The 26,569-nt window shown below is 44.4% G+C and overlaps 1 protein-coding gene across 1 annotated transcript in view; it reads right to left on the minus strand.

Annotated features, from left to right (window-relative positions):
- The window catches only part of LOC119406033 (dolichyl pyrophosphate Man9GlcNAc2 alpha-1,3-glucosyltransferase), a 47,378-nt gene that overhangs the window by 4,626 nt on the left and 16,183 nt on the right, over positions 1 to 26,569 (minus strand). The window contains exons 8-14 of the mRNA XM_037672880.2: positions 22,198 to 22,383; positions 13,257 to 13,392; positions 12,391 to 12,476; positions 10,818 to 10,902; positions 9,786 to 9,856; positions 9,626 to 9,694; positions 4,175 to 4,301 (exon numbers count right to left, since the gene is read on the minus strand). Of these exons, the coding sequence (XP_037528808.1) occupies positions 4,175 to 4,301; positions 9,626 to 9,694; positions 9,786 to 9,856; positions 10,818 to 10,902; positions 12,391 to 12,476; positions 13,257 to 13,392; positions 22,198 to 22,383 (760 nt within the window). The remainder of the gene's footprint in view (positions 1 to 4,174; positions 4,302 to 9,625; positions 9,695 to 9,785; positions 9,857 to 10,817; positions 10,903 to 12,390; positions 12,477 to 13,256; positions 13,393 to 22,197; positions 22,384 to 26,569) is intronic.

Consider the following 26,569-nt stretch of genomic DNA (forward strand, 5'->3'; position numbering starts at 1 on the left):
TTAACAAATGTGTGGTTAGTAGGGTGATTCCACGTAAGATTGAACAATCGATGGCTGGTCGACCTCTTAAATTTATTTCAAAATTTTATATATTATTGCCTGATGAGTGGAAAGAAGAGATCCGCATTTTGTTTTGCCGCCAAAAATTTTTTCGAAGCACAGGAAATCAATAATGACGAAGAGGTGGGGTGGAGCGCTCATCTGCTCTGCTGTTTTGGCCACCTTTCGTTATGAATTGCACAAAACATATTAAAGGTAGGTAGCTGACATTTAACTAAATATATGCATGTTTTTGCTTCTGCTCAGGTATTTTCAGTTTTTATGTGTGGTGTAGGTGTTTTTATAAAAAACCTCAAAATTGGCCCAGGAAACGTTATTTTCTTTACTTTGAAGGTCTTTATCTCAAAAAACCCTTGCTGCAGAGCAACAAAAATTCTGCATTACCTTCTTCGCATGCTTATTTACCAAACTGCCGAATCTTATATTTATATAACGTTTCAGTAAAGAGATATGATCGGGCTAAATTCAAGAAAACACCGAACAATGGAAACTTCTGACGACAATTAAAAACAAAAAACCCATTTTTTACATTTCTTAAACTTTGTCCACTTATTCTCCTCCACATCAGCTTTCACAATCATTAAAAACATGTTGCATAATGTTGTTGCACTAATAGTTACGGCCCCTCCAATAAGATCCTAAGGCAAGGATTGGCAATTCCGACTTCTTGCCCAGCAAGTGTATAAAATGCAGGCAGGATTGAATTTCTTTTTATTAAAAGGCCAGCAGTACCGAAAAAGGTGTTGCCGGCACTGACGACGTTAATTGTGAAATTATTTGGTCACTGCAGCGGCCGCGAGCGCGGGGCTACCGAGCAGGCGCGCGCGCACCCGAGATGCTCGTTGTAAGAGACGGCGCCGTGAAAGCTCATTTTCGCGTCCTCAGACTGATTTAGTTCGAAACAGCAACACCTCTCGGGTAACTTGAACGCACGTGCACTGGGGCTTCGCTATTCTATCCGCCCTCTGTTCGCATCGCAGCTAGGCGCTGATAACACGGCGGAGATGGAAGCAAGATGAAAACGCTATAAGGGAGCTATGAGCGCTCGCTTCACGGACGCTGCTGCGCTGCGCCAGTTGCGATCAGTGGAAAGCATGAACGTGGCGCTCCAGTGGCAAAGCAAAATATGGAATGTCAAAGGAAAGAAAAGCAAAACTATCGGTAACCGGATGCGCTTGCCTATCTTAGATGTCGGCAGCAGACGGCCTGAACTGGCCGCGCGTTCGGTGCGCTCTTCACACTTCATTCGGCGCGGATGGTTCTTGTGCTTTGCTCTTGCCCTAGTCCTCCTGTGAGTCTTATGGCGAGATAGTATAGCTCTGAATGAGTGTATTGTGGAGACTACCTTTTGAAACACAAGAAGCGAGTACTGACACGAATTAAAAAAAATTTAGGATTATTGCTCTAAATAAAAATACTGGTGTCGAGAAACCTAAAACGACTATTGTGGTGCCTCGGAATGCATCGTATACATATATTTTAATTAGCGCCACCTTAAAAAGACACTTTCGGTTTCGATATCGAGGGGTGGCTTCTCAGTGTCGTTTCATAGCAGTGTGACGTCACGGAGATACACAAACTCGCGACGTACTAGCGGCAAATCCGTACTCTGCTCGTGGTGCACATAAACAACGATGAGTGAATTGTCGTCCAGTGACCCTGACAGTGATTTCTACGATTCAGGCTGCATGCAGGACGCAGAACTAGCAAACTCGGGGCAACTGTCTTGACTCGTCGGGATAATGCCCTTGCAGTGGGCTTGGCTTGCAGATGCTCAGCGACGAAAACTTCAAAGTCATATTAAAATATTTTATACGTGTTCTCCGACTCCATTGTGTGGACGGTGTTGACACTGCATACCAACTAAGCAAAAAATGTCCCTTTTGCGATGTCTCAAAATTGTGTCAGTACTCCTTTAATTATTGCAAAGAAGCCAAAATTTCGCAGAGTTACCGACCTAGACATAAATGCTTTGAAGGAACGTTTAACGCTCGAAAGATCAGTGACTGTCAGTGAGACGGACTACTTGTGCTACGCGTGCTTTAGCTACCACTGCAATGAAATATCTTCACAAAACGCACAGTTTAACTATGACATTCTTATGCCCCCTGAAAAATAAATCGACGTCATTAATCAAATCACTGCGACTATCGGTGCACGTGCGTTCAAGTCACCCGAGAGGTGTTGCTATTTCGAACTCAATCGGTCTGAGGACGCGAAAACGAGCTCTCACTGCGTCGTCTCTTACAATGAGCATCTCGGGTGCACGCGCGCCTGCTCAGTAGCCCCGCGTTTGTGGCCGCTGCAGTGACCAAATAATTTAAAAAATAACGTCTTCAGTGCCGGCGACACCTTTCTTGGTACCTGCTGGCCTTTTAATAAAAAGATATTCAATCCGGCCTGCATTTTATACACTTGCTGGGCAAGAAGTGGGAATTGTCAATCCTTGCCTAAAGGTCTCATTGGAGGGGCCGTAACTATTAGTGCAACGACATTATGCAACACGTTTTCAATGATTGTGAAAGCTGATGTGGAGGAGAATAAGTAGATAAAGTTTTAGAAATATAAGGAATGTTTTTTTTTTTAATTGTCGTCAGAAGTTTTCATTGTTCGGTGTTTTCTTGAACTTAGCCCGATCATATCTCTTTACTGAAACGTTATATAAATATAAGGTTCGGCAGTTTGGTAGATAAGCATGCGAAGAACGTAATGCGGAATTTTTGTCGCTCTGCTACAAGGATTTTTTGAGATAAAAACGTTCAAAGTAAAGAAAATAACGTTTCCTGGGCCAATTTTGAGGTTTTTTATAAAAACGTCTACACTACACATAAAAACTAAAAATACCTGAGCAGAAGCAAAAACAGGCATATATTTAGTTAAATAAATTTCAGCTACCTAACTTTAATATATTTCGTGCAATTCATAACGAAAGTTGGCCAAAACAGCAGAGCGGATGAGCGCTCCACCCCACCTCTTCGTCATTATTGATTTCCTGTGCTTCGAAAAAATTTTTGGCGGCAAAACAAATTGCGGATCTCTTCTTTCCACTCATCAGGCAATAACATATAAAGTTTTGAAATAAATTTAAGAGGTCGACCAGCCATCGATTGTTCGATCTTACGTGGAATCACCCAGTAGATGCTTGAAGTTATCTTGGTTACTTACGGAAGCTATGCTGTTAGGAAGGTTGTTCCAAAGGTGAATGGCTCTTGGAAGAGCGGAATAGTTAAGCGAATTTGTCTTCCCGTATATGCGCATGAAATTAAACTGATTGTATAAACGTTGTGACCTATATTGTGGAGTTTCAAGCTGCAAAAATGATGATGCTGCGTTATAGATGTACTTATGAAACAATGATAGCAGGGCGATATCCCGATGATCATGCAAAGGATGAAGTGATAAGTCGAGTTTAACTTGAGTTCAATATCTTTACCTCTGCTTGTAGTTGATGGATTCTAAAAATGTTTGCGGGGGTCGATTCGTGAGGTAATAGGCTTTTTTAATGAAGCAATTTGATGGTTACTTGATAAGTTTTTCAGGGCCCCTTTAAATAGGTTTGGCGATTCCGAGTACTATGTAGACCACTACAGGGGACAGCGGTTAGCTGCCTGAATTTTCGATGCAGGATACCCAGCTTTCTTTCAATTTACCTAAGTCAGAGAGCGGTTGCACCCAGCCAAATGTACAACTAGAACTGCAATTCATGTACCGTATTTACTCAACTGCAACACTACCACGATTGTAACACGAGGGTTGACTTTCCAGGAAGAAAAAAACTAAAACTAAAATAAAAGAATTGTGTGCATCATTGCACTTTTTAAACAACTTGAATTTCGGTATTCGATTGTAATGCGATAGTCGACTTCAGATAGCAAAAATATGGAAAAAAATGCGCGTCACATTAAAGTAAATATGGCAGCTTCCTTTGCAAAAACGTGTTGCTTCCATTAAGAAATTGTAAATGCAGGATGCCTGTGTTCCACAAGCATGGTTGTGAAGGCTATAGGAGAGCTTGCATCTGACGACAGAATTTAATTAGCAACATGTGGGCCCCGTTTGTGAGAACGCCTTTGCTTGAGAAGCATTTTGGTAAGAATTCATTAAGTTGACTCACCAGCAGCGTGACGTGGTCGCTCCTTCTCGCGTCTTTCAAGTAGGCCTGGTACACAAATACCAGGTTCAGCACAACCAGTGCAAAGTATGGAGTGACCAATCCATCCTTGTGGAGCAGTGGGAACATGCTGATAAGGAACAAAAAGAGAAGGTAACATCTGTTATTTCAACATCTCCAGCCAATCATTCGTGTTCTTGTCTGCCTTGAGCAGACAAAAGTGGTGCTCTGGTTTTGTGGTTCAAAAACTTGTCTACTTCCCTGAAGCACGAAGCGCAATATAGATTTTAATACATACAGTAAAACCTCATTACAAGAGACACTTAAGGGACCCGGGGAACACGTCTCTTGTAACCAAAAATTCTAAAAACACCTGAGGAGTAGGACAGCACCACCTTATTCCACTTCAGTGTCAAAGTGTTTTTAAACACATCTACAGGAAGGCCTAGTGAAGCCATTCATACTAGGTTGTCTTTTAGTGACTGCAGGTTCTATTGGCTTCTACGAGCCAAGCACTTTTCAGGAAATTCTCGACCACTCTAAGATGAGATGTAGGACTTTCCCAAGAGCGGATAAGAACCTTACTAAAAACGAGGAAGTTATGCGGAGGAAGCTGCAAGCAGGGCTGTTTCCAAACCCACAACTGCTCAGCAAATGGCAACTCGAGGTATGCATATAGCCCTTGGTGTAGGCACTGTGATGGCACAGCGGACTTAGAGCACATAGTTTGGACCTGTCCTAGCTTTAACGAGCCAGATAGAATTATAGAACCAAGAAGAAGATGCTCAAAGACAAGTCATCTGTCTCGCCCTGACCGCCGCCATGTTCCAATGGATCCTGGCTGGTGCTTAGGGAGGATGATCAGGGGTCCAGGCTAAAGCCTCTATCCCACATCTCTTAAGACGGGTGCAAATAAGGTCACTTCTCTCTCTCTCCCAACTTCTGGTTGTAAAGCACTTCAATTTGCAAGCCTTCCAGTTGGTCACAATACCTTTGAAGTGCTCTCAAACATTCATCAGCCTCAACTGCCAACACTTCCTGTCCTGCAATGTCCTCATCATAATGCATAACGACAGAAAGTTCAGTGAAATTGGTAGTCACAACCATAATTAGGAACGACATCCAGCTGGGGAACTGAACAGAATCGAGCAGAGGGAATGAAAACTGCGCATAGCGGTTGGTAACAAGATGCTGACGGTATTCTGTGAGCATGTTTGGGTTGTGTCTCTTCTATATAGTGAAGAATTTACCCTAGGGACCTAAAAAAGTTGCCCTTAGTAACAGAGTGCCTCTTGTAACCATGTCTCTTGTGAGTGTTGTTGTTAAAATGTTGAACATAGGAAAATCAACCAAACCATTTTCAAACGTCTCATAACCAAAGAAGGGGAACTGTCTGGGGAACTGGGGGGCTCATTTTTCTGTATTATATGCAACCATGGTCTCTCTACTTTTACTGGTCATGAAACTCCCGCGTAACTCAATGGGAGAGCTTCATATACCGCCCGCACTTGCCGTGCCGCGGCGCTGGCGTAGCTAGAAGGGGGACGAGGAAGCCGGCTGCTGCTGGCCGCCATTAGCGTAGTGTGGGCGCAGAGTGGTGTTGTGTGTGCTGGTTGCAGCCCTTTTTTCTTTTCGCGATCACCTCGTCGTGACAGCGATGCCCAACACCTGCTGTGTGCCGGGCTGTCGCTCAGGATACAAGGGCACCGTCGAAAAAGTCTCCCTGTTCTGTTAACCAGGTGATGCAGAACAACGCGACAGGTGGAAGTGTGCAATGCCGCGACAGGAGACTGCCCGATTTTCATTCGACTTCAAGTGCGTTCGCGTGTGCGAAAAACATTCGATGCAAGTGACATTGTACGGGCGGACGTGTGCACAGAGAATGGAAACCTCGTGTCACTGCCTCGAGATTGACCAAGACTGGTGGAAGACGGCGTGCCTAGAATAGTGTCTGTAGTGTGTGTGAGTGTGCTGGGAGTTTTATGTGAAGTGCGGTGTTCGGAGTGTGTGCGTTTGCTTTCTGGATAATGAGAGAAACTAAAAAGAGATGCCGTGGGCCAAAATGCAATATTTTGTTTTACTTTGATAGTGCTGTTTGCTGGTGCTGTCGCTGAATCGAGAAAATTTCTAGAAAGGTTAAAAAAGAGTAATGCAGTTGTGTGCATAATTGATCAGTTTAAGCTAAATAACTGGGTTGATGGAAGCTTCGGGTTGATTTCGATTTGTGCTGATGTTTACATACAAGGAACAGGATGGCTAAGTGGAACACCAAGTTAGAATTAGTGGTCATTGTGACAGTATATGGGAATGGATAAAAAAAAGAGCCGCGTATATTAGATCTCGGCAGTGTTATGAAATCTGCATGCGTAAAATCAAAACTAGGGGTGTGCGAATATTCGAAATTTCGAATATTTTTCGAATAGTGTTTGCTATTCGATTCGATTCGCACTGGAATTTTACTATTCGAACTTCCCAAAAACAAATACAGTCAACGTCCGATTAAAAATGACCCCTTCAAATTTTCAGCATGCTTCACCTCATTACACTCTCGTATTGCGGCAAAGCTGCCTTTCACGCTCCGTTACGGTCGAACTTTGCCAAGAGACAGTCAACGTCCGACTGGAAGTAATCCCTAGAATTTCAATATGCTTCACCTCATCACACCCCGGTATTGCGGCAAAGCTGCTTTTCAAGCTCCCTTACAGTCGAACTGCCAAGAGACAGTCAACGTCCGGTGGTCCCTAGATTTTCAATTATGCTTCACCTCATCACACCCCGGTATTGCAGCAAAGCTGCCTTTCAAGCTCCGTTACGGTCGAACTTTGCCTAGACACAGTCAACGTCCGATTGGAAGTGGTCCCTAGATGTTCAATATGCTTCACCTCATCATACCCCGGTATTGCTTCAAACTGGCTTTCAAGTTCCGTTACAGTCGAACTTTGTCAAGACAGTCAACGTCCGATTAAAAGAGGTCCCTAAATTTTCAATATGCTTCACCTCATCACACCCTCGTATTGCGGCAAAGCTGCTTTTTAAGCTCCGCTACGGTCGTAAATGTATTACCTCAAGAAAACGCTGGTTCCAACATGGAGATGAAAGATGGGGTAGAGTTGGGGGCTCAATTAATACATTTCTGGGCCTGAAATTTGGGCAGGAAGTCAGAAAAATCGGACGCCGAAGCTTTTTAGCACCCAAAATTTCAGATGTTCTTTTATATCGATGTCTACGAGGCAGATTTGGAACTCCGGATTTGAAGGGAGCACACCCTTGTCCGCCACATCAGTTGGGCTTCCATAGAAGTTGAAAGAAGAGGAGAGGCTGAGGAAATGGCATCTTTGCCTATTACGTGTAAAGTGTTGTCGGCAACACTTTGGTTGCACCAAATCATGTACATAAATACAATTCCCCCTCTACATTGCCTCATTCTTGATGAGACAACTATGAAACACCACCCCGTCAGTGCTTCATCAACCTAGCGAAAAGAAACACTTTCATGTTGCTATCTCATAAGAATATGCTTAGGAATCCTCTCTAACTTTTTTTTCTGCAATTTCGCTTCGAAGTATTCGAAAAACATTCTAGAAATATTCGAGAAATATTCGAAAAATATTCGATTCGATTCGCACTCACACCTCAATATTCGAATTCGCTTCGCACCCAAAATTTTGCTATTCGCACAGCTCTAATCAAAACCTTTCGCTTGAAAGTCGCACATAGTGCCTATATCTAGCAAAAGCAGCTCACAGCAGTTTCACCTCATTTTTTTTTTATCTTCGAAATCAAAAGCGCAAATTATGACACCAAAGAAACAAAGGAAAACAACATGAGCATTTGTCGCCGTTTTGTGGTATCTCAATCTGCGCTTTTGATTTTTAAAGCTATGTACCATATTGACAATACTAATCACTACTATCATTTGTTAGCGAGAACACGGAGAATGCATATATCTGAAGAAGTGTATTTGACAGCAAACGATTCCACAAACGTGCAACTGCCCTACCAAGTGCGGCAGGTCAATGGCCTTCTGCTTACGGTTGCGCCTCTGGTGGCCACTTTTGTCCCTATATGAAACTTTCGCGGGAGTTTCATGACCAGTAAAAAGTATTGTGGACCATGATGCAACTAATGAAACTGACAGACGATTAAACCAAGGAAAGCATAGGGGACGTTATTTAGAGTTTCTTAACAGTTGTGTAATTATTCTCACTTAAATTGAAAGGAATTAACATGGACAAAAAATCACCCTTTTCGTCAGTGGGATCCAAACCCACAACCTTCGAATTACGCGTCCGATGCTCTACCATTTGAACTATGACAGAGGGCGCTCCCTTGTCCACTTTTTTGTAGGGTATTTATATGTGCTAGACCCCTTAAGCACTTATAATGACTGATTTGTCATGAGCAGTCGTCACTTGTTTGCTTATGACGACCTGTGCTCGTCACGGCTCTTCAGCAATGTTCTAAGAGGCTTATGACGAGCGCAGCTCGTCAAATGGTGCTTTCCTATTTAAGAGATAGATAGCAGCACGGGTTCCGTGACAGGCACTTTTATTGAATGAGTCTGCACACTAAACATCAAAATGTGCGCCTTGTGTTTCCAGCGCGTTATAAACGAACATGGCGCAGTGCCATGCTTTCAACACTACCGCACGGATGGTAGCCTCATCTAGTTTGAATTGAACTATCAAGGAATAGTGCATTTTGTCCATGGGAAGTCAAATGGAACCCTTACTTTCTGAAGTTGCAGAAATTTCTTTCAAAATACACATCAAATACCCCAGGCATGGGGTATTACATGACGATGCGAAACATGACGAATAAAGCATTTTTATCTGCCGTAAAATGTTTTTGCAAGTATTTTTCTGTTTTTAACATGTTACTGAAGCATTTCACATCAAAAGAATTGACAATTTTCGAACAATTTTTCGTGATTTAAGGCACTTAAGGGTTTGATACCTGGGAGTGTTAGCCAGTGCCATTTGTAGCCCATGCGGCGAGCGTGGAACCAAGTGTCTCTTGTAATGAGATTTTACTGTACATTGAAATCAATGTAGAAAATAAATCTATAGATTTGTCAGAAGGAAAGTTTCAAGCTGACAAAAAATAGCGGTGGTTGAGGATTCAAACCCGCTACTATTGCCTTTCTGGAGTGGTCCCAGTTGCCGTGGTTTGCATGGGTATGTGTAGTACCAGTATGTTTCGGCTTCGGATTAGCATATTTCTAGGAGAGATGGGACACGGTCACAACGAGGTCTACTTAGTAGCTATTCTGTTTGTCACAACGGTTATTTCCTTACTGGAACAATGAGCAAAATAACTTACTTTCTTGATTAATGTGTTATTAATTAAACCACGAGAACCTGTGCTTAGCTGTGCAATTGTCAAACATGAACAATACTGGTAAGACATTGGTAAGACACAGAGCAATACTAACAATGTTTTTTCTTAACATACCTAAATGTAGCCAACGTCGAGAACCACACCACTAGGCCAGGATGTTTATCTAAGATGAGATAGAAGGCACTGTAAAAAAGCGCACAAAAACAGAATAAGTAGTGAAACCAAGGAAAAAAAAAGATTTTCGCGAAAAACAGAGACGACACATGATACTCACAGAGCCGGGAACAGAATGGTCTTTTCGTGAACTTGGTACGAGCAGAGGAAAAAGGCTAGAGAACAGTTTATCTATAGGAAGCAATGGTAAAAAACAAACGGTTGAAAATAAATGTGAGAGCATCTAAATCAAGAACACAAACAGATTTGAACATGCGTGTACAAAAGTGATAAAGCCGGCAGACCTGTTGCATTTCATAGCAATTTTAGCATTCCACCTGAATAACAATGCAATCAAAGTAGCAAGGAATCGAACCCATGACCTTTTGAGCTGTAGCAGTATTTTATAGATGCTGTGATGAATCTAAACAGGCTTAGTTCTAGTGGCAGAGAGAAAAAGCTAATTGCATGATGCTTCCGTAGAGCATGATGCTTCCGTAGATGATGCTTCCGTAGAGCACAATACGTTCCTGGTAAAGGCTGCAACGAAAGTGGGGTACATAATACCAGGATGTGCATTATCGATACTGACGTGATACTTCTTATTTCTCATTCTTTTTTTCTCATTCGAGTACTTGTGCGAACCTTCTATGCTCTAGGAGAAGTACTGGCAAGCACAAAGCCATCGTTCATGATTTACTGTAAGATACTTGTTCCTGCAAACCAGTTTCGGTTAAGTGCTCCATGGACGGATGCATCAGAAAATCACCACTACACAATGGGTGGCTCTGCGTCATCGCTATGCAGCCACAATTGCAGCCAAACGAAATGCACACAGCATGCTTTTTTTTCAGCTCTTTTCACAACTGACATTGTCATATGCAACCTTACTGCAACACTACGTTGGAAAATGTTGCTATGTGACCTGATGGTGTCCAGACAAGGCCTGGCATCTTGAGATGAGCCTTAGGATCAAATCGAAATGTCTTATACCATTAGGTTTCATCCTCTAACAAAATTGTAAGAAGCATAGGATTTTCTCTACGACTTTACAAATATGCACCGGTAAACTTTTTTTAACAGACAACACGGGGTAATCGTGCGCTGTGACCACTCGTGGCAAACCATTCTTAGTTTGGGAATGCAAGCTTACCAGGGTGAATCGAAACCGTTCCGGTGTCGGTCGGAGCAGCACGTCAATGGCCGAGATGCTTGCCGTGCCAAGAGTCACAAGGCCACTAGAGGAATGAGCAATGACTTAAAAAACTCGTACAGCATAGTCACGAGTGGCAAGAATACGGGGAAACAAGGGGCTGAATAATTTAGTTACAGCCACGTGAAGCTGGGCTACTTGTTATTGGTATACAGCTAATAAAACAGCGTACTGAAACTGTAAACCAAGTAGAGATAGACCAGACACAGGTGCTTGGACTACATCTACTCTCCCTTAGTCTCTGTTTTCAGTGTGCTGTTTAATTAGCCATGAACATAAAGCCACTGGACTCCCAGGGCTAAATCTAGCATGTGTATGCAATTATTTGAAAAAGCATACAGTTGCAGTTACTCGATGGTAGAGTGTTGCATTTGTGGTGTGAAAGAGACGTGGGATTGGCATCCACATTTATTAAGTTGCCTCTCTTCATGGAAAAACTTCAAAGTGCCAAAAACAAGGACAGACAAAAAAAAGAAAGAGTGCACACAACGAGCACGCGTGTCCACTCTTTTTTTCGTCTGTCCTTGTTTTTGGCGCTTCGAAGTTTTTCCATGATGTCTTACAAATTCGCCCAAGCTTCCGTGCTTCTAAGTTGCCTCTCTGTTCGGTTTTACTTCGCTTTTCCTAATTGATTCGACATTTAAGTCAAAGAGGATAGATAATACCCCTGTGCTTTCTTTGGCTTCATTAATATATGCTGGCTTCATAAAGCCTTAACTAAAATCAAGCTCGTGTAGCTTGCATAGAAGTTGCTGCCACACTACCTCAGACCCAAAGGCCATCCAAGGTCAAAACTGCTCTTCAAATCAGTCTTCATTACACAACGATATTGTAAACATGAAGGATCCATCCTTTTGTTAACAGTCAGATGCTGAAAGCAGCATTGCCTCATGAGCAGAGAAAATAACCATCTCCTCATATTTCTAGGCATTAACAAAAAAAAGATGTTTATTGACTAAAACACGAGATGAAGGTGTAACATGACATGCAGTATAGACTAGCCCCTTAAGGCTGCAGGTTGCATTTTCTTGAAAATTTGGAAGTATTTGGAATATTATTTACAAGTACTATTTATAGCCTTTGGCAGCATGGTGGTATGAGCCAAACTGACATCTATTTTCACGAAAGATGATGGCAATACAATGAATTTAGCTACACACTAGCACATATTTTGAATGCTGTTTATAAAGGAGGCTGATTCTTGAGGTACTAAAATATCACTGCACCTACATTAACATAGCCAAGTAACACCCTTAAACGAACATGCTGAAAATTTACTGGCAGTTTCTTGAAGCAGCAATCACACACACACACACACCATCAACATGTTTAGCGCACACGTGTTTGTGCTTACTGGTAGTATGTCAATAAGTGTCCCTATCTGCACATCTGGGTAGGTCTACCAGAAAGCTACAGGTTGTCTTCATGATTATCCTCCAAATGGTTTATTCTCAATCTTTTTTGTGGTTACTGTAAAGCAAGCACAGAGGCAGCAATACATAGATAGCTTTACCTGACAAGGGCGAGTGCAGTCGGCGAGTATAGACTTTTTAGCTTGATGATGATAGACAGAGTGCACCAGATGTTGGCAACCTTGTCCTGGAAACAAGGAAGCAAGATGTATGAATGTTTTCACACTCTCTTCAAGACACAAGTTGGAATGCTAGTCTTTTAGATATGTTCGAAAAGCAAAAATTTTAGACAGAGTTTGGCATCAGAGAAAATCAACCTATGAATATCAATCTTGCTTCTTCAATTGTAAACAATCCGAAGGATCATAATTATGATGGGCACGATTTGTAAAGCAGAAGCTTAATTAAATAAATATTTGTGGCGCGACTGAGACAAGAAAGAAAACAGGATAGAGTGCCCTATCCCGTCTTCTCTCGTTTTTTCTTCCTTGTCTCAGGTGTGCCACAAATATTGCATTAAGCTATGCACCAACTCGCCCAACGTTACACTCTGCTAAAGCTCAATTCATATAATACATGTAATGCCACTAAGGACTAAGGACTAGCGTACTGTCAAATGAGGAGCTTGTAAACGACAACCAACTGCAATGTGGTTGCGTCAGCCCACCATCACAATGATAGTTATGAAACGCAGGAATGGCATGTCTCCAGACGTATTCTGTATTCTCTGTGTTCATAGGAGGACTACGTTCAGTGAGGCGGATGCATAGAGATTCCGGCCATGTATCGCTGAGCACATTAGCCAAACCACTTGCAGGGTAGGGCAGGTCTGTATTCATAGGCTGTGCACGCTTACATCCGTATTGTTGATCCATCATAACCTGTGACTGAAGGTGACAGAAGCAAAATTCACAAGACTTATGTCACAACTTGGGTGCAACTTAGTAGCATTTACCGTCCCACTTACCTCAAACAGACCCCTGTCTAGAGGAAACAGGCGATTCACCACTTGCAAGGCTCGGTCGGGGCTGCCCAGGTAAGGCGCCCAGCAGACACTGAATGTTGTAGTGACTGCCAGGGCGAGGCCAAGGAACAGCCGCAGCCTGAAACAAGTCTTCATATAGCTACGTCATTGTATTTAAGTATTTTTATCTTGCATCATCAAGTATACACATGATGACGGATACCTGTGGACAAGGAATCCCCCCCCCCCCCCCACCGAAAGTAGCAGCTGTACAGCTCCGTACGTGATACCGCAAACACACATTAATAGCAGTAATATATGACGAAATAAATTGCAGCACTGTCGAAAAAAAAAAAAAAGCTGAATTCCACTTCTGTAAGCAATGAATAAATTAATGCACATACCAATACAAAAAAAAAAAATCATGGCAGTTTACCATATAGATCTGACTTCCAAAGTAGTGTGTATAATTAAAATAAAATTACTTGGAGACATATACAAGTTAAATGCAATAATTTGATAATTAAATGAATTTCTGGAGTTTCATGTGCCAAGACAACATGATTTGTGAGGCATGTTCTAACGGGGGCCCTGGAATGATTTCCACCTCCTGGGGTTTTTTTTAATCTGCACCTAAATTTAAGCACATGGGCGTTCTGACATTTGAACACCATCCAAATGCAGCCACTGTGGCCTGGAATCAAACCTGTGACCTTAAGCCTAGCAGCATGACACCTTACATGCTAAGCTACCATGGTGGGTGAGTGTAACAATCAAGAGAGTATTAAATTACTGCACGATTCACTGCACTGCTACCAATTTCATAATGTGGCAGAACACAGGAAAGGACATGGCGATTCATGTTGAATTGTGCAACGCAAACATATTAAAAAAAAAGAAGTAGAGCAGCTCTGCACTAGTGGTGTGAAAACTGAGGTAGCAGCGGAGCTGGTGGCATTCCCCTCCTCCGCACCCTCACCTTCTCATTTCTCTCTCTCTCTTTTTCTCGGTTTTTCTATCTTTATTTCTCTATCTTCCCTTTCTTTCTATCTCTTTCCCTCACTCTTTATATCTTTCTATCTCTTTCTTTGATTCTCTTTCTCTCCATCTTTTTCTTTCTGCCTTTCGTTCTCGCTGTTTCTCTCTTTCTGTCTATGGTGTGTTTTACTCTACTCTCCTCCTTTTCATCCTCCTCACTCTCACATCTGTCCTCCTCTCCCTCAATTCTCTTTCCCACCCACTTACAATACCGTAATATACAAGGCTATGCTGTGCTCTGCTAGCCGCTTGCTTTCAGATGGTGTGTACGTGGGTTCGAATTTCACCTTGCAAAGAAACTTTTTCCCTAGGATTTCTCTCTTTGTATATCTTTACTTATTTTCATTTCTCTGTAGTTGTCGCCTCGTCCATCAAGAGTCATTGCATCTCGTGCCGGAGAAATCGGCGCTTGTGTTTTGGGAGCGAAACAGGAGATGAAGATGACAGTGAAGAAGAGGATGAAGAGAGTGTGTGTCGGTTGATGATGACGTTTTTCTTGCGACACCGCACAAACTACACCGAGCTACTACCACTGCTGTTAAAAGGTGCTGTCGCAAATTCATGACAAAAGTAATTCCTGGAATCCAGGCTGGAAGCGGTTAAGCGTGCATCCTGGCTGGTACTCTTGCTGGTGAAAAAGATTATGATCGCACGCATGATAACGAGGAAAAATATTTTTACAGCCTTTCTCATCTGCAATCTTCATAGACAATCAAAGAAGACTGCAATGTAGCACACTGTTGACACTAGATAAGTTTTTGATCACTTTATGTTCACTTTATTTTCCTTGAAGCCCCAAGGTCTTTAACGAAGGACCTGACTAAAGACTGTAGAATAAACCACGCCAGTTGAGAGAGAGGTAATGAATATATTTACATCAAAGCAGACTACAGCACTGACATAGTGTTCATGGCGAACGCTGCCGATGATCTTTTTCTTCTCTGTGTCCGCTCGTGCTCGCGCTCTTGCACAACAGAAGAATTCTTCAACATTCTCCGCCCCCCGAAAAGGCACACAATTCGAATCATCTAAGACAAAGAAAGTTCAATGGGGTAGAGGTGTTGTACAGCTCTTCGTATGACAGAGCCGTTGGCTAGCTTCACAGAACAGGCTCTGATGTTCCGATCCCGTCCTCGGTATCGCTCTACGATTCTTCCCGTCTTCCAAAGCTGCCGCGGTGCTTTATCTTCATAGACGAGCACTAATTCACCCTCTTTAAGACTGTCAGATTCTTGAGCTTGAACACGGGCATGGTGCACTGAACGTAGGCTCAAAAGGTACTCCTTTCTCCACCTTTTCCAAAAGTGCTCAATTAGCTGTGCGCAATGAATCCATCTTTTTGTAACTGTGGCCTTGGAGCTTGAAATGTCGCTTTCGTGTTTGTGGTAGGGAATGCCAGTGATTCTTTTACCAGTCAAGAAATGGGCTGGTGTCAGTACTTCCATTTCTTCTGGTGACTATGATAAGAAAATGAGAGGCCTGGAGTTTATCACGGCTTCTACCTCGTACAAGACTGTGATCAACTCTTCCGACGTGAGCCTTTGCTGACCAAGAATCTTCCGTAGAGTGGACTTCACTGTTCTTATCATTCTCTCCCAGAAGCCTCCCCACCATGCGGCCTTTTCTGCAATAAACTTCCATTCAAGCTTTCTTTGAGAGCAATATTCTTGAAATTGGCCATTGAATAAGGCACTCGATAAAGACGAGATTTCCTTTGAAGTCTTCTTGAAGGCTTGTGCATTGTCTGTATATACAACACAAGGTAATCCACGACGTGAGGTGAATCTTCGAAAGGCCAGCATGAAACTGTTGGCTGATACACTGGAGATCAGTTCTAAGTGTATAGCTCTTGTGACAGCGCACGTGAATAGAGCTATATAACTTTTTGAAGATGAATTGTCCATTTTCACGTACAGCGGTCCGGCGAAATCTATTCCCACAGTCTGAAAAGGATCGGAGCGACACACTCTTTCTCGTGGTAAGGGTGCCACAGGGGCGCTCGCTGGTTTGGCTCTATACTTCACACGTGTTGCATCCACCGATAACTTTCTTCACGACCTGTCAGCCACGAGGTATCCAAAAGTTCTCTCTAACTTCAGTAAGAGTGTCTTGTACACCTCCATGAAGGACGCGCCGATGACAGTCACGGACTAGAAGTTTAGTGAAGTGATGATGCGGAGGCAAGAGTACAGGATGCTTCACTTTTTCTGTTTCTTGAGTTAACTGTAGCCTGCCTCTTATACGTAGCCGCCTTTCCGCATCCAAAAAAGGATGGAGCGTCTTCACACTCGACCGTTGATTTAACAATTACCCTTTCTCGAGTTCGTCAATCTCTTCCAAGTATACTTCTTCTTACACTACTTTAATCCAATATAGTCTTCAGCTTTGTTCATGTCCGTCTCTGTTATGCTCGATAATTTCTCTCGAGGGCTTCTGTTTCGACAGTTCTGAATAAATATTAAGACCCACGCTGTAATTCGCAGGACTCTTGTAAGGTTCGAGTATCTTTGAAGGTCCAAAATTGGCCCAAATGTTTTCACATGTACGACTTGCACGACGCTGGACTCGCTCAAGTCTGTTTCATCACATCGCGCATTAGGTGTGTTAGTCGGCCATGTTGCTTCCTCCTCTCTTAACCAGGATGGACCTTGCCACCATAGTTTGTCGCGGCTCAGGAATTCCAACGCTGTGCCCCGTGTAAGATAATCTGCAGGGTTATCAGTCCCAGGACAATGTCGCCATCGAGTTTTGTCAAAGCTGCGTTGAATTTCTGACACTCCATTGCCAACAAACTGTTGCCGTTGAAATGGCGCTCCTCGGATCCAATGCAGCACGATAGTGGAATCGGTCCAGAAGGTCACGTCTATATTATGTTCAAATGTCTTGAGGGTCCTAATAAGGAATGTCACCAACCTAGTAGCAAGCACCGCTCCCAGAAGTTCGAGTCTGGGCAGCGTAACTTTCTGCAGCGGTGCTACTCTTGATTTAGCCATTAGGAGGGCCGTAGAGATGGTCTTGTTCTGTCCATTGTATCTCAAAAACACACAGGCTCCATAAGCTTTCTGACTGGCATCACAAAACAGATGTAGTCGCATAGTTCCATCTCCTGGCAAAGCATCCACCCAACGATTGATGGCCGTCTCTTGAATTTGATGCAATTCTGAGCACCATTTACTCCACTGTATACCAAGATCTTCTGGTAGCTCATCATCCCAATCAATCTTTCTTTTCCACAGCTCTTGAAAGAGTAGCTTCGCTTGTATAATGAAAGGTACTATCACTCCCATTGGCTCAAATATTCTTGACACCGTCTGCAGAACAGATCTCTTACACGGTTTTCGTTCTGTCTGCAAGAATCCAAGCGCCGACTTTGAAGCAACCGTCATAACGTCTGTCGACGGGTTCCATGTAAGTCCGAGCACTTTCACGGAGCCCAAAGAAATGTCCGTTCTCTCAGTTGCAGAGAACAATTCACGTAGAGCCTTCGAGTTTGACGTCCATTTCCTCAGACGCATACCTGCTGATTCTATCCTAACGTTGGCTTCTCGGTAGATTTGCTTAGCTTCTTCCTCTGTTGGAGCTCCCACGAGAAGGTCATCTACATAAAAAGATTCAGCTAACATCTGGCCTGTAGGCTGTAATTTTTCCTGAGTGGACGTCAGGTGTTGTCGCAAAGTGGCATTTAGTAGAAATGGGCTCGCTGCGGTTCCAGAGGGAACTCTGGTCATCCTCCACTCTTCAATTTCAGGTTCCGGATTTGCTGTAGTTGGAACGTCTTTGAACCAGAGAAACCGCAGGGCGTCTCAATCTTCCTTTCTAATACCGATCTGTAGAAAGGCCTTCTCTATATCGGCCGTTAAAGCGATTTTATACACCCTAAATCGTATGAGAAGAGCCACCAGGTCAGTCAGCAGATTGGGACCTTTTTCTAAACATTCGTTTAGGGAAGAGTAGTCAGGTCCATGGGCTGACGCGTCAAAGACCACATGTACTCTTGTAGTCGTAGACTCGCTTCTTATGACGGCATGATGCGGCATGTAATAAATCCTAGATGGTACCTTGTAACTTTCTTCAGGTTCTTTGGGCACTCGTTCAGTGTGTCCCATCTTCATATAATTGCTTATGGTCGACTCATATTCTACTTCGAAATTACGGTTGCGTTTCATTTTCTTTCCGAGTGACAATCTCTTTAAAGCTTCCGCTCGATTGCTGTCAAGTTTTCCGCCATCTTCTTTCCATGGAAGGGCAACCTCATAGCGACCATCGACAAATGAGAGTTTTCTCTGAAACTCTTCCAGGACCGAAGCATTGACTTTGGCTATGCTGTCATCCTCTGGTAATATTCCAATGCTCTCAAGTTCCCAGAACTTTCGTAGAACCTTGTCGGTCGTTTCGCTGGAGGTGTTCACCTGTAGTACGCTCACTTGTGTGGCTACGTTGACCGATGTACTCAAGAAGAGTGGCCCTTGAAACATCCATCCGAATGTGGAACCAAGAGAGACCAAGTCGCTGTTACTGGAACAACGTCTTATCTCTCCTGTCATGAAATTCCACAAGTGATCCGCTCCAAGCAGGAAGCTTATTCCAGGTACCGTGGCCATTCCAGGTGAAAATAGCTTGTCAGCAATAGGGCACCCGCTGTCTTCAATCTCTCTTATGAACTCATGGTTCACTGGTACCTGCAGTACGTCGTTGCAAATGAAGGGAATTTCAATAGCTTGAATTACGTTCTCGATGTTGTCGTACTGACTACGCAGTCGAAGTTCTACGATGCGGTGCAGCCTTGAAAGGGATCCTGTCTGTCCAAAGATGCTGATAGTAAGGCTAATTTTTCCAAGCTCTTTCAATCCAAGTGTCTTGGAAACGTCTTCTCGTATAAAGGTGCGTTGGCTACCACTGTCTGCTATGCCACGTATGTAGGCGCACTTCGTGTTCCCTATAACCCACAGTCGAAAGGTTTGCAGCAAAACGTCTGCGCCGAGACTTGCGTATGAGCTTGTATGAAGGCTGTTCATTGCGACTGCACTTGTGTTACTTGGAATTTCGGCCTTCTTTGGCTTCCATGTCGGATCTCACATTGAAGACACATGTCTTCCTTGGCATTTGCCGCATTTTACTTTTCGTCGGCAGGTTTTGGCTCGGTGACCCACCATGGTACAGCGAAAGCAGCGGTTTTCTGAAGTCAGCTTCTTTAGTTTTCCTTCTCTGCTTATGTTGCAGGTACACTCTTCAGTAATATGGTTGGCTGAACCACAGAATACACACGCCTTTTTGTCTGTCTTCGAGGACGCGCATAGAGCTGCTGTTGTCGGGGGCTGTGAAGACGAAGCACTTTTCACTCCAGGTCGGGAGAATCTCTTTTCCATACTTTCATTGCTTTGGCTTCGTTTGCGGCTTTCTACTTCTATTCGAAGGTACTTGAGCAAACCTTGCAAGTAATCGTCTGCGCAAATGTCACGGCTGCTACCAGGTGTCTCGTTGGAAGATGATGCACCGCTGGCTTGATCCCGGTGGTATCCAACAACGATGTCTGTCGGTAAAGCCCTGAGCAATATGTCGGTCATCATCGTGGCGTAAGTAGCCGAACTAATGTTGAGGCCTTTCAATCCGCGTATGTGGCACTGGACAAAGTCGTACAAAGTCCTTAAGCCCTGGACGTCATTGGAGCACGTGACGTTCGGCAGCTCTCCTAAACGTCGCAGGTGCTCCTGAATTATGAGACGCTTGTCCCCGAAGCGACTTTTGAGGATGTCGATGGCATCATCATAACACTCTTCCGTCGCCTGAAGGCCTTCTATCGCTGTGGCCGCTACGCCACTCAGTGTGTTTCTTAAGTAATGAAACTTCTCTCCCTTCATGAGTCCTTCATTCTGTTGAACTGATGCTTTATATTGTTCCCAGAATCCAGGCCACTTACAGATTTCTCGAGAAAAGGTCTGCAACTGAAGCGTTGGTAGTCTTATGGATCGTTGGGCACGATTCTCCTCACGCAGTTGAACCATAGGCGTTGCTGCCAGTGACGCTGTCACGGACGAAGGCTGGCTAAGTCGCAATAGTGCCTGTCTAGCCTTTAATTCTCTGATCGTTCCTTTAGCAGCATCTTGGTATCTCACGACCGCCTCAAATTCCGCAGCGAACTCCTCGTCGGTAATGTGTTCCTCTATCATCTCGTTCAACTTGTCTAACTCCGCGTTGTTCGCTTCCCGTCTTTCGGTCAGTGACGCTATAGTGCCGATGTTGTCGCTTTCTAAAACGCCCTTAGCTTCATTGATGAGGCGCGTGTTCATTTGTCGACGCGATGTGCGCTTTTCTTTAAGACGGTTCATTGTCTCTCTCACGGTTGTGATTGCTGTCGCTCACCTTCACATTCGTAGAATGGAGCTTGCTTTCACTTTCGTTGATGGGCCTGCTTGAAATCACAGTCCCAGTCTGGCTTTCCGTTGCACCATTGACATCTCTGTCACCGGCCTGGTTGGCAATGTCCTCCGCTGGATTTCCGAGAGGCTGTCTTCCGGTAGAGAGGGTCCTGGCGCGTAGAACTCCCGACGGGTCTTCGGCACCACTTGTAGAATAAACCACGCCAGTTGAGAGAGAGGTAATGAATATATTTACATCAAAGCAGACTATAGCACTGACATAGTGTTCATGGCGAACGCTGCCGATGATCTTTTTATTCTCTGTGTCCGCTCGCGCTCTTGCACAACAGAAGAATTCTTCAAGACAGCACACAAACAACCAAAACCAATCCATGGGCATCGGCAGAGGAGTGCAAAAGGAGCACTCGCCTCCCATCCAAGACACACCAACACTTGCCCCTCTCCCTCTCTGCAATGTAACACGAGCTTGCTCCCCCCCCCCTCACACCAAGACTGCCGACGCACGTGAATGAATCTACCTGTTCAACCGATCAATCAATCTTTATTAGTCACGTTCTGTATGTTAATGGAGACTTAGAGTGCATTTTGTATAATGAAAACTTGCAACAATGACCACTCATTTGCCAAACGTGTTCTTTCTGGTGCAAGACTTGAAACAAGAAGAAGGGGTAGAGAAAAGACACAGAAGAGCGCCAGCGCTCCTCTTTCTCTTTTCTTTCTTCTTGTTTCAAGCATTGTGCCAGAAATAACATGTTTAGCAAGCTTAGGCATCAACTCTAATTATCACTGAGCGTTAATGGATTTAGAGGTCCTCATTTCTGCGTGCAATTTTTCCATGTGCAAGCTAGTGAATTGGGACACTTGACATATTTTCATTTCGTCACCTGTCAGACCGATGCAGCATCCGTGTGTCACACTGCAACGATCTTGTACAATGCTTCAATGTTTGATGATATGGCCAATAGACACTATCGCTATGTGCTGTTGAAATTAAGCTATATGCTTGCGCAATTCAAATTACTTCACCAATGAAGAGCCCCTAATTTTCTCCATAAAACTCACAGAGTCCCTTACGCATTCGCCAAGAGGACTTGAAGGCGAAATCCGTCTTTTTTAATTTTTTCTTCTTTCTCACTTGTATTGATCCCCCTGCCCTCGAAAGATTTCTGCACTTGGCATGATTTTGCACTGCCTCCGGGATCAGAGGCAGTGCAAGCTTTCTGCAACTCACATGCCTCCTGGATTGGCCCACCTATGACCAAGTGACGATGTAATGTGATAACTTCATCACGTGACGTCACAAATTTCGGCGATCTGTGATGTCATGATGATGTCATAGAGTGATGTCATCACATGAAGATGATATTTTGCATCACTCATGTCGATGCTGATGCCAACGGTCACTTTTCATGTTTGATGAGGCATGATGTCTGATGAGGCATCAGTATGCAGCACTTGTCGCAGAGTATGCCGAAAATCAAGCAGAGCTGCAAAATTGAGAGGGCTGCTGTACTATTGCCATCACTCACTTGGATCCAAGTCCTTGCCGCTGAAAGCAGCATCCCAGCAGGTAGCAGAAGAATGGAATTGCGTAGTACAGCGCCATCTGCTTGTAGTTCAGCGCCAGTGAGAATGCCACGGCGCTGAGCACGAGCTGCTCGCGTTCCACGAGAGCGACGGCCAGCAGGGAGAGGCCCAAACTCACGCAGTTGTACCTGGTGTCGCACTCTTGTTAAGGGCAGCAACACTTATGAATAGTACCTAACCGGACTGTTCAGGAGCATCACTGATGAGGCAAATAAGCACAACCGACCAATGACACTGGAAAAAAGGACTAGGACAAGTAACTACTCACAACTGTTCTAAAGGGACACGAAAGGCAAATATTAAGTCGATGTTAATTTTTGAAAGAGCATTCCAGAAGCCTTGTAGTGCTTGTTTTGTGTCAAGGAAATGCTTATTTTGAAAGAAAACCGTGTTTTAGTGGTCCGCACACTGTTTGCGCACTTCAAATTGCCTGCCTGAAGAGGCCTTCTGACGTAACAGTTGCCTTGTCCAACGTTGCCTGCCTTTACTGCCCGGCCGCCGACGCTGCGGTTTCTTGTGCATACAGCACACTAGTGACTGTCAACCGATCCAAGACGGAGCTTAGCTTGGCCAGCAGCAGCAGTAGAGGAGCAGCAGTGTGAAAGTAGTGAGAGCCACAGCAGCAATAATGGTCATCGAAGCTTGCTGCGATGGATCCCAAGGCTTGTCACTCAGCCACTTCGAGTGCAGGGATTCACTCTGTGGCACCCAGGGGACAGCCACGCCGGTTTTCTTGCTGCAGCTGCTGTTGATCGAGCGGCGTACACCATTCAGGCATCCGACATCACACGGACGCGGCATTTTGTCGAACTTTCCGTTAGAGCGACTTTCAAGAGCATGCAAAGCACACGTAGCAGCACGCAAGAATGAAACAACCACTGAGACGCGACTGCGTGAGCGGAACGCAGCCTGGCGAAAACGGAACTTTTGGACCACCCGCGTTGTTCGCCACGGTAACTCCAAGTTCTTTTTTCCATGAGTCAAACCGAAAGGCACAAGCGGCATTTTATTACATCTTGCAATGCATGGAATGTTCTTTTTTACCATAACTAGTTGGAGTACTAGTGATAAATTGTACTCAAGACTCTTGACGTCATCGGGCTCATTCCAAAATGTCCCACACGTGGCGCATATTGCATCCTACATTTACCTTAATTTCACAATTAGTGGAGCACTGCTGTTGATATTATATATTGACATTTTAGACGTTCTCACACCTCTCACTCTGACATAAATTGTTATTTGCCTTTAGTGTTCCTTTAAAGGGGTACTGACACAAAAATTTTTGCCTCGCGTTTTTTTGCTGCAATGTGTTGCCGGGGGCCAGTTAGTCATAACACGGCACATCGTTTGCTGCAGCGCGCGACAGATAATTAATTACAGGCTCCTCATTACCGACCAGTGTCAGTTTCGGTTTCAAAAACGACAAGCCTCCGGGTGCAACTATCACCACCTAGAGGCTCCAGCGCTCGATCACGTCAGCACACAGAAGTGTGACGCACTTCCGCGCTGTTCGCGTCGTCTCCTCGCATTCGCATGCTTGCCGCACGTGCTGCGCGATGTCGTCGCCATCATCGTCCTCGTTATCATCGTCCTCCTCATCGTCGTCTGTTGGCGACGATTTCCTTGAGACACCAACAGCGCAGCGGCGAGCGCGTCAAAACAGAAAGGGCGGCTACGACGTCATCATAACTTGTTGTACCGGCTACAACGGTTACGTAGGGGAAGTAGGGGGGTCACCTCGGGTCACCTCCGAGGGTGTCAATGCAACTGGTGCGGCCTAGAATGCTGGATCGCGCACCCGAACTTCAAAATTCGTATAAAATACCTTCCAAGCTTTATTCGCTGTCGATATTTTGCAGATGGTACACGCACGTACACGGAAATCGATCCAGCAGGCTATCTCGGCCGCGAAATTTTTTGTCAGTACCCCTTTAAAGGGGTACTCAAATCAAATTACCTTGCTGTCAGAGTTTATTGCCTCATGAATCGATTGCTGCAAAGTTTTTTTTGGATCCGTCAAGTACAAGTGGAGTTACAGAGATTCGTTAGGCACTTTGAGTGCTTGCTCTCTTCTTTTGTCCCGACAAGTGTGCTGGAAGCTGCACAAGGGGGGGATAACAAAGGGGCCAGAAGCTACGTAATGTGCGTCATGACCTTGAGCATGCTCTCACTATCATCAATCAGCCAATGGCCATATCTTTCCCTCCACTGAAGTGGACAAGCCCGTTGATGGCGTAACTTGCCGAGAGAAGACTGAGCAATTTCTAGCTGTCTTCGACATGTACAGTAGACTTTTGTTAAATAGAACCTGAAAGGACCTAGAAAACATGTTCCATTTAACAGCAGTTCAGTTTACTGAGAGATGAACAGGGTTGCAGCATTCAAGCTGCAATTACGTTTAAGAGATTTCTGTTTGCTGAGAGTTTACTGTAATTGTAAATTCCCTCCTGCGTGTGATGCTGTAATATTTGGCTCACAGGTTCACAGGAGAACATAACATGGTACGCATGACTTGCATACAAAATGAGTCAATTACAAAGAGCATAATTATAGGGTTAGGCAAACATTTTTTGCATTAAGCAGCAGAATTCACACTTTTTACTTTCATTGTTAGGACACATAGCGCACGGTGATTAATAATACACAAGGTAAGAACAGAAAGCTGCAATTCTAAGGAGCTGTGCCGCTGGGGGGGGGGGATAAAAGGATTCAGGTGGTGTTAAAGCTTCATTCACAGGAGAACGTGTTACCACTGAATTGGGAAGCATCTTCCACAACCGAATTACTCTGAGGAAATAGCCATACTTAAAGGAGCACTGACACAAAAATTTTGCACCTTGTTTTTTTTTTTTGTTACAATAAATAGCTTATGACCCACTTATCACGGCTGCAAACCTGGTTTGCACGAGTGCACGACGGTTATTTATTTAGAGATGTTTTTAGAGCGCCCAGTCGCAGTTTCGGTTTCAAAGAGCGCCGAGCTAGGCAGGAGCACTTTCAGAGGCAAGGTAAACACAGCTGGCCGCGTGAACACGCAAAATTGTGAAGCAGGCGGCATGCGAGAGCGGGTGCCGCACTGACAGTTCGTCTGCTACGCCGGTTCGTCTGACATAGGACGCTTCAAGCTTCTTGCTTTTTGTTCCGAGTTTTTCACGCTAGAAGTGCAGACATCGTCCGTGTCGTTGCCAGGCATGGTTCCAGCAGTCAATAGAGCGTTTTAGTGTGTCCGGCATTAAAAAAGAGCGTCGTGTAAAACCAAACAAAGTGTCCCCAGCTATGGAGGATTAGAAACAACTGACAAACGCGTAATCTATGTCCTCCGAGCTTTCGGAAGCGCCCATCTCGACTCGCTAAGCCTACAGCATCGATTATTTGACTATGGCTTTCAAAACGGCGCCCAATTGGGATGAATACATTGCTGTCGAAGCTTAAGGACATGAACCTAAAGCAAATGGAAGCATCAGTTTGGGGCTTACATGCTAAAGAGCGCACAGCGGCCATTTTATAGATTCGAAGTGGATGACAACCGCTTTTGGCAGTGCGGCAATGTGTTTCGGAGGCGCGAACGAATCGCTGGCGAAGCTTGCCGTGCACGTTGGACAGCTCTCACACGTGCGGCGACGGCCGACGTTCTGCGGCACCGCACCGTTGTGGCAGGCTTGCCACTAGCGCGAGCGGGCCATAGCATCTGCCAACAGGCACGACGAGCGAACAGCAGAACAGCGGAAGACAGCACAACCAGCACACGCAAAGCCGCAGGCACGTATGAAGAAAAGACACGTAGCACAAGGGCACAACCAGCAACCAGCCAACAGAAACTTGTGACGTAGGTTTGTTTACATCGCCACCGCGTTGATCTCGGCGCTCACATCTCGCTCAGTCACGCGGCATGCACTTTAAAATTGATTTTAAGTATGTTCTAGGCTATACTGGCCCTTAATATTTCGTAGACGTCGTGTATGGCTCAACATACATCTATTCCACTCATTATCTCACCTTCAAAATTTTGTGTCAGTGCTCCTTTAAAGGTAACGAGTGAATTTAAAGCATTTAAAGTTATGGAAACACTAGTATGCTTGAACAAGAAGTTCACTGTTTGTTTTGCAGTGGTCCCATTTTCTTCCTGTCTCTGTGCCTACATCACATGGCCTATCATTGCTTGAAATCATATTTATACATTGTATAATGACATCATATAGGACCTCTCCAATTTGTGTAACACATACTACTAAGTATTTTATTATGACAATAATTTGTCACGTGGTTGTGACGTTGACGAAGGCAGCAGTCGGCGTGTTCAAGACGAAACGT

Source organism: Rhipicephalus sanguineus, chromosome 9 (assembly GCF_013339695.2).
Source record: "Rhipicephalus sanguineus isolate Rsan-2018 chromosome 9, BIME_Rsan_1.4, whole genome shotgun sequence".
In the NCBI taxonomy this organism is placed as follows: domain Eukaryota; kingdom Metazoa; phylum Arthropoda; class Arachnida; order Ixodida; family Ixodidae; genus Rhipicephalus; species Rhipicephalus sanguineus.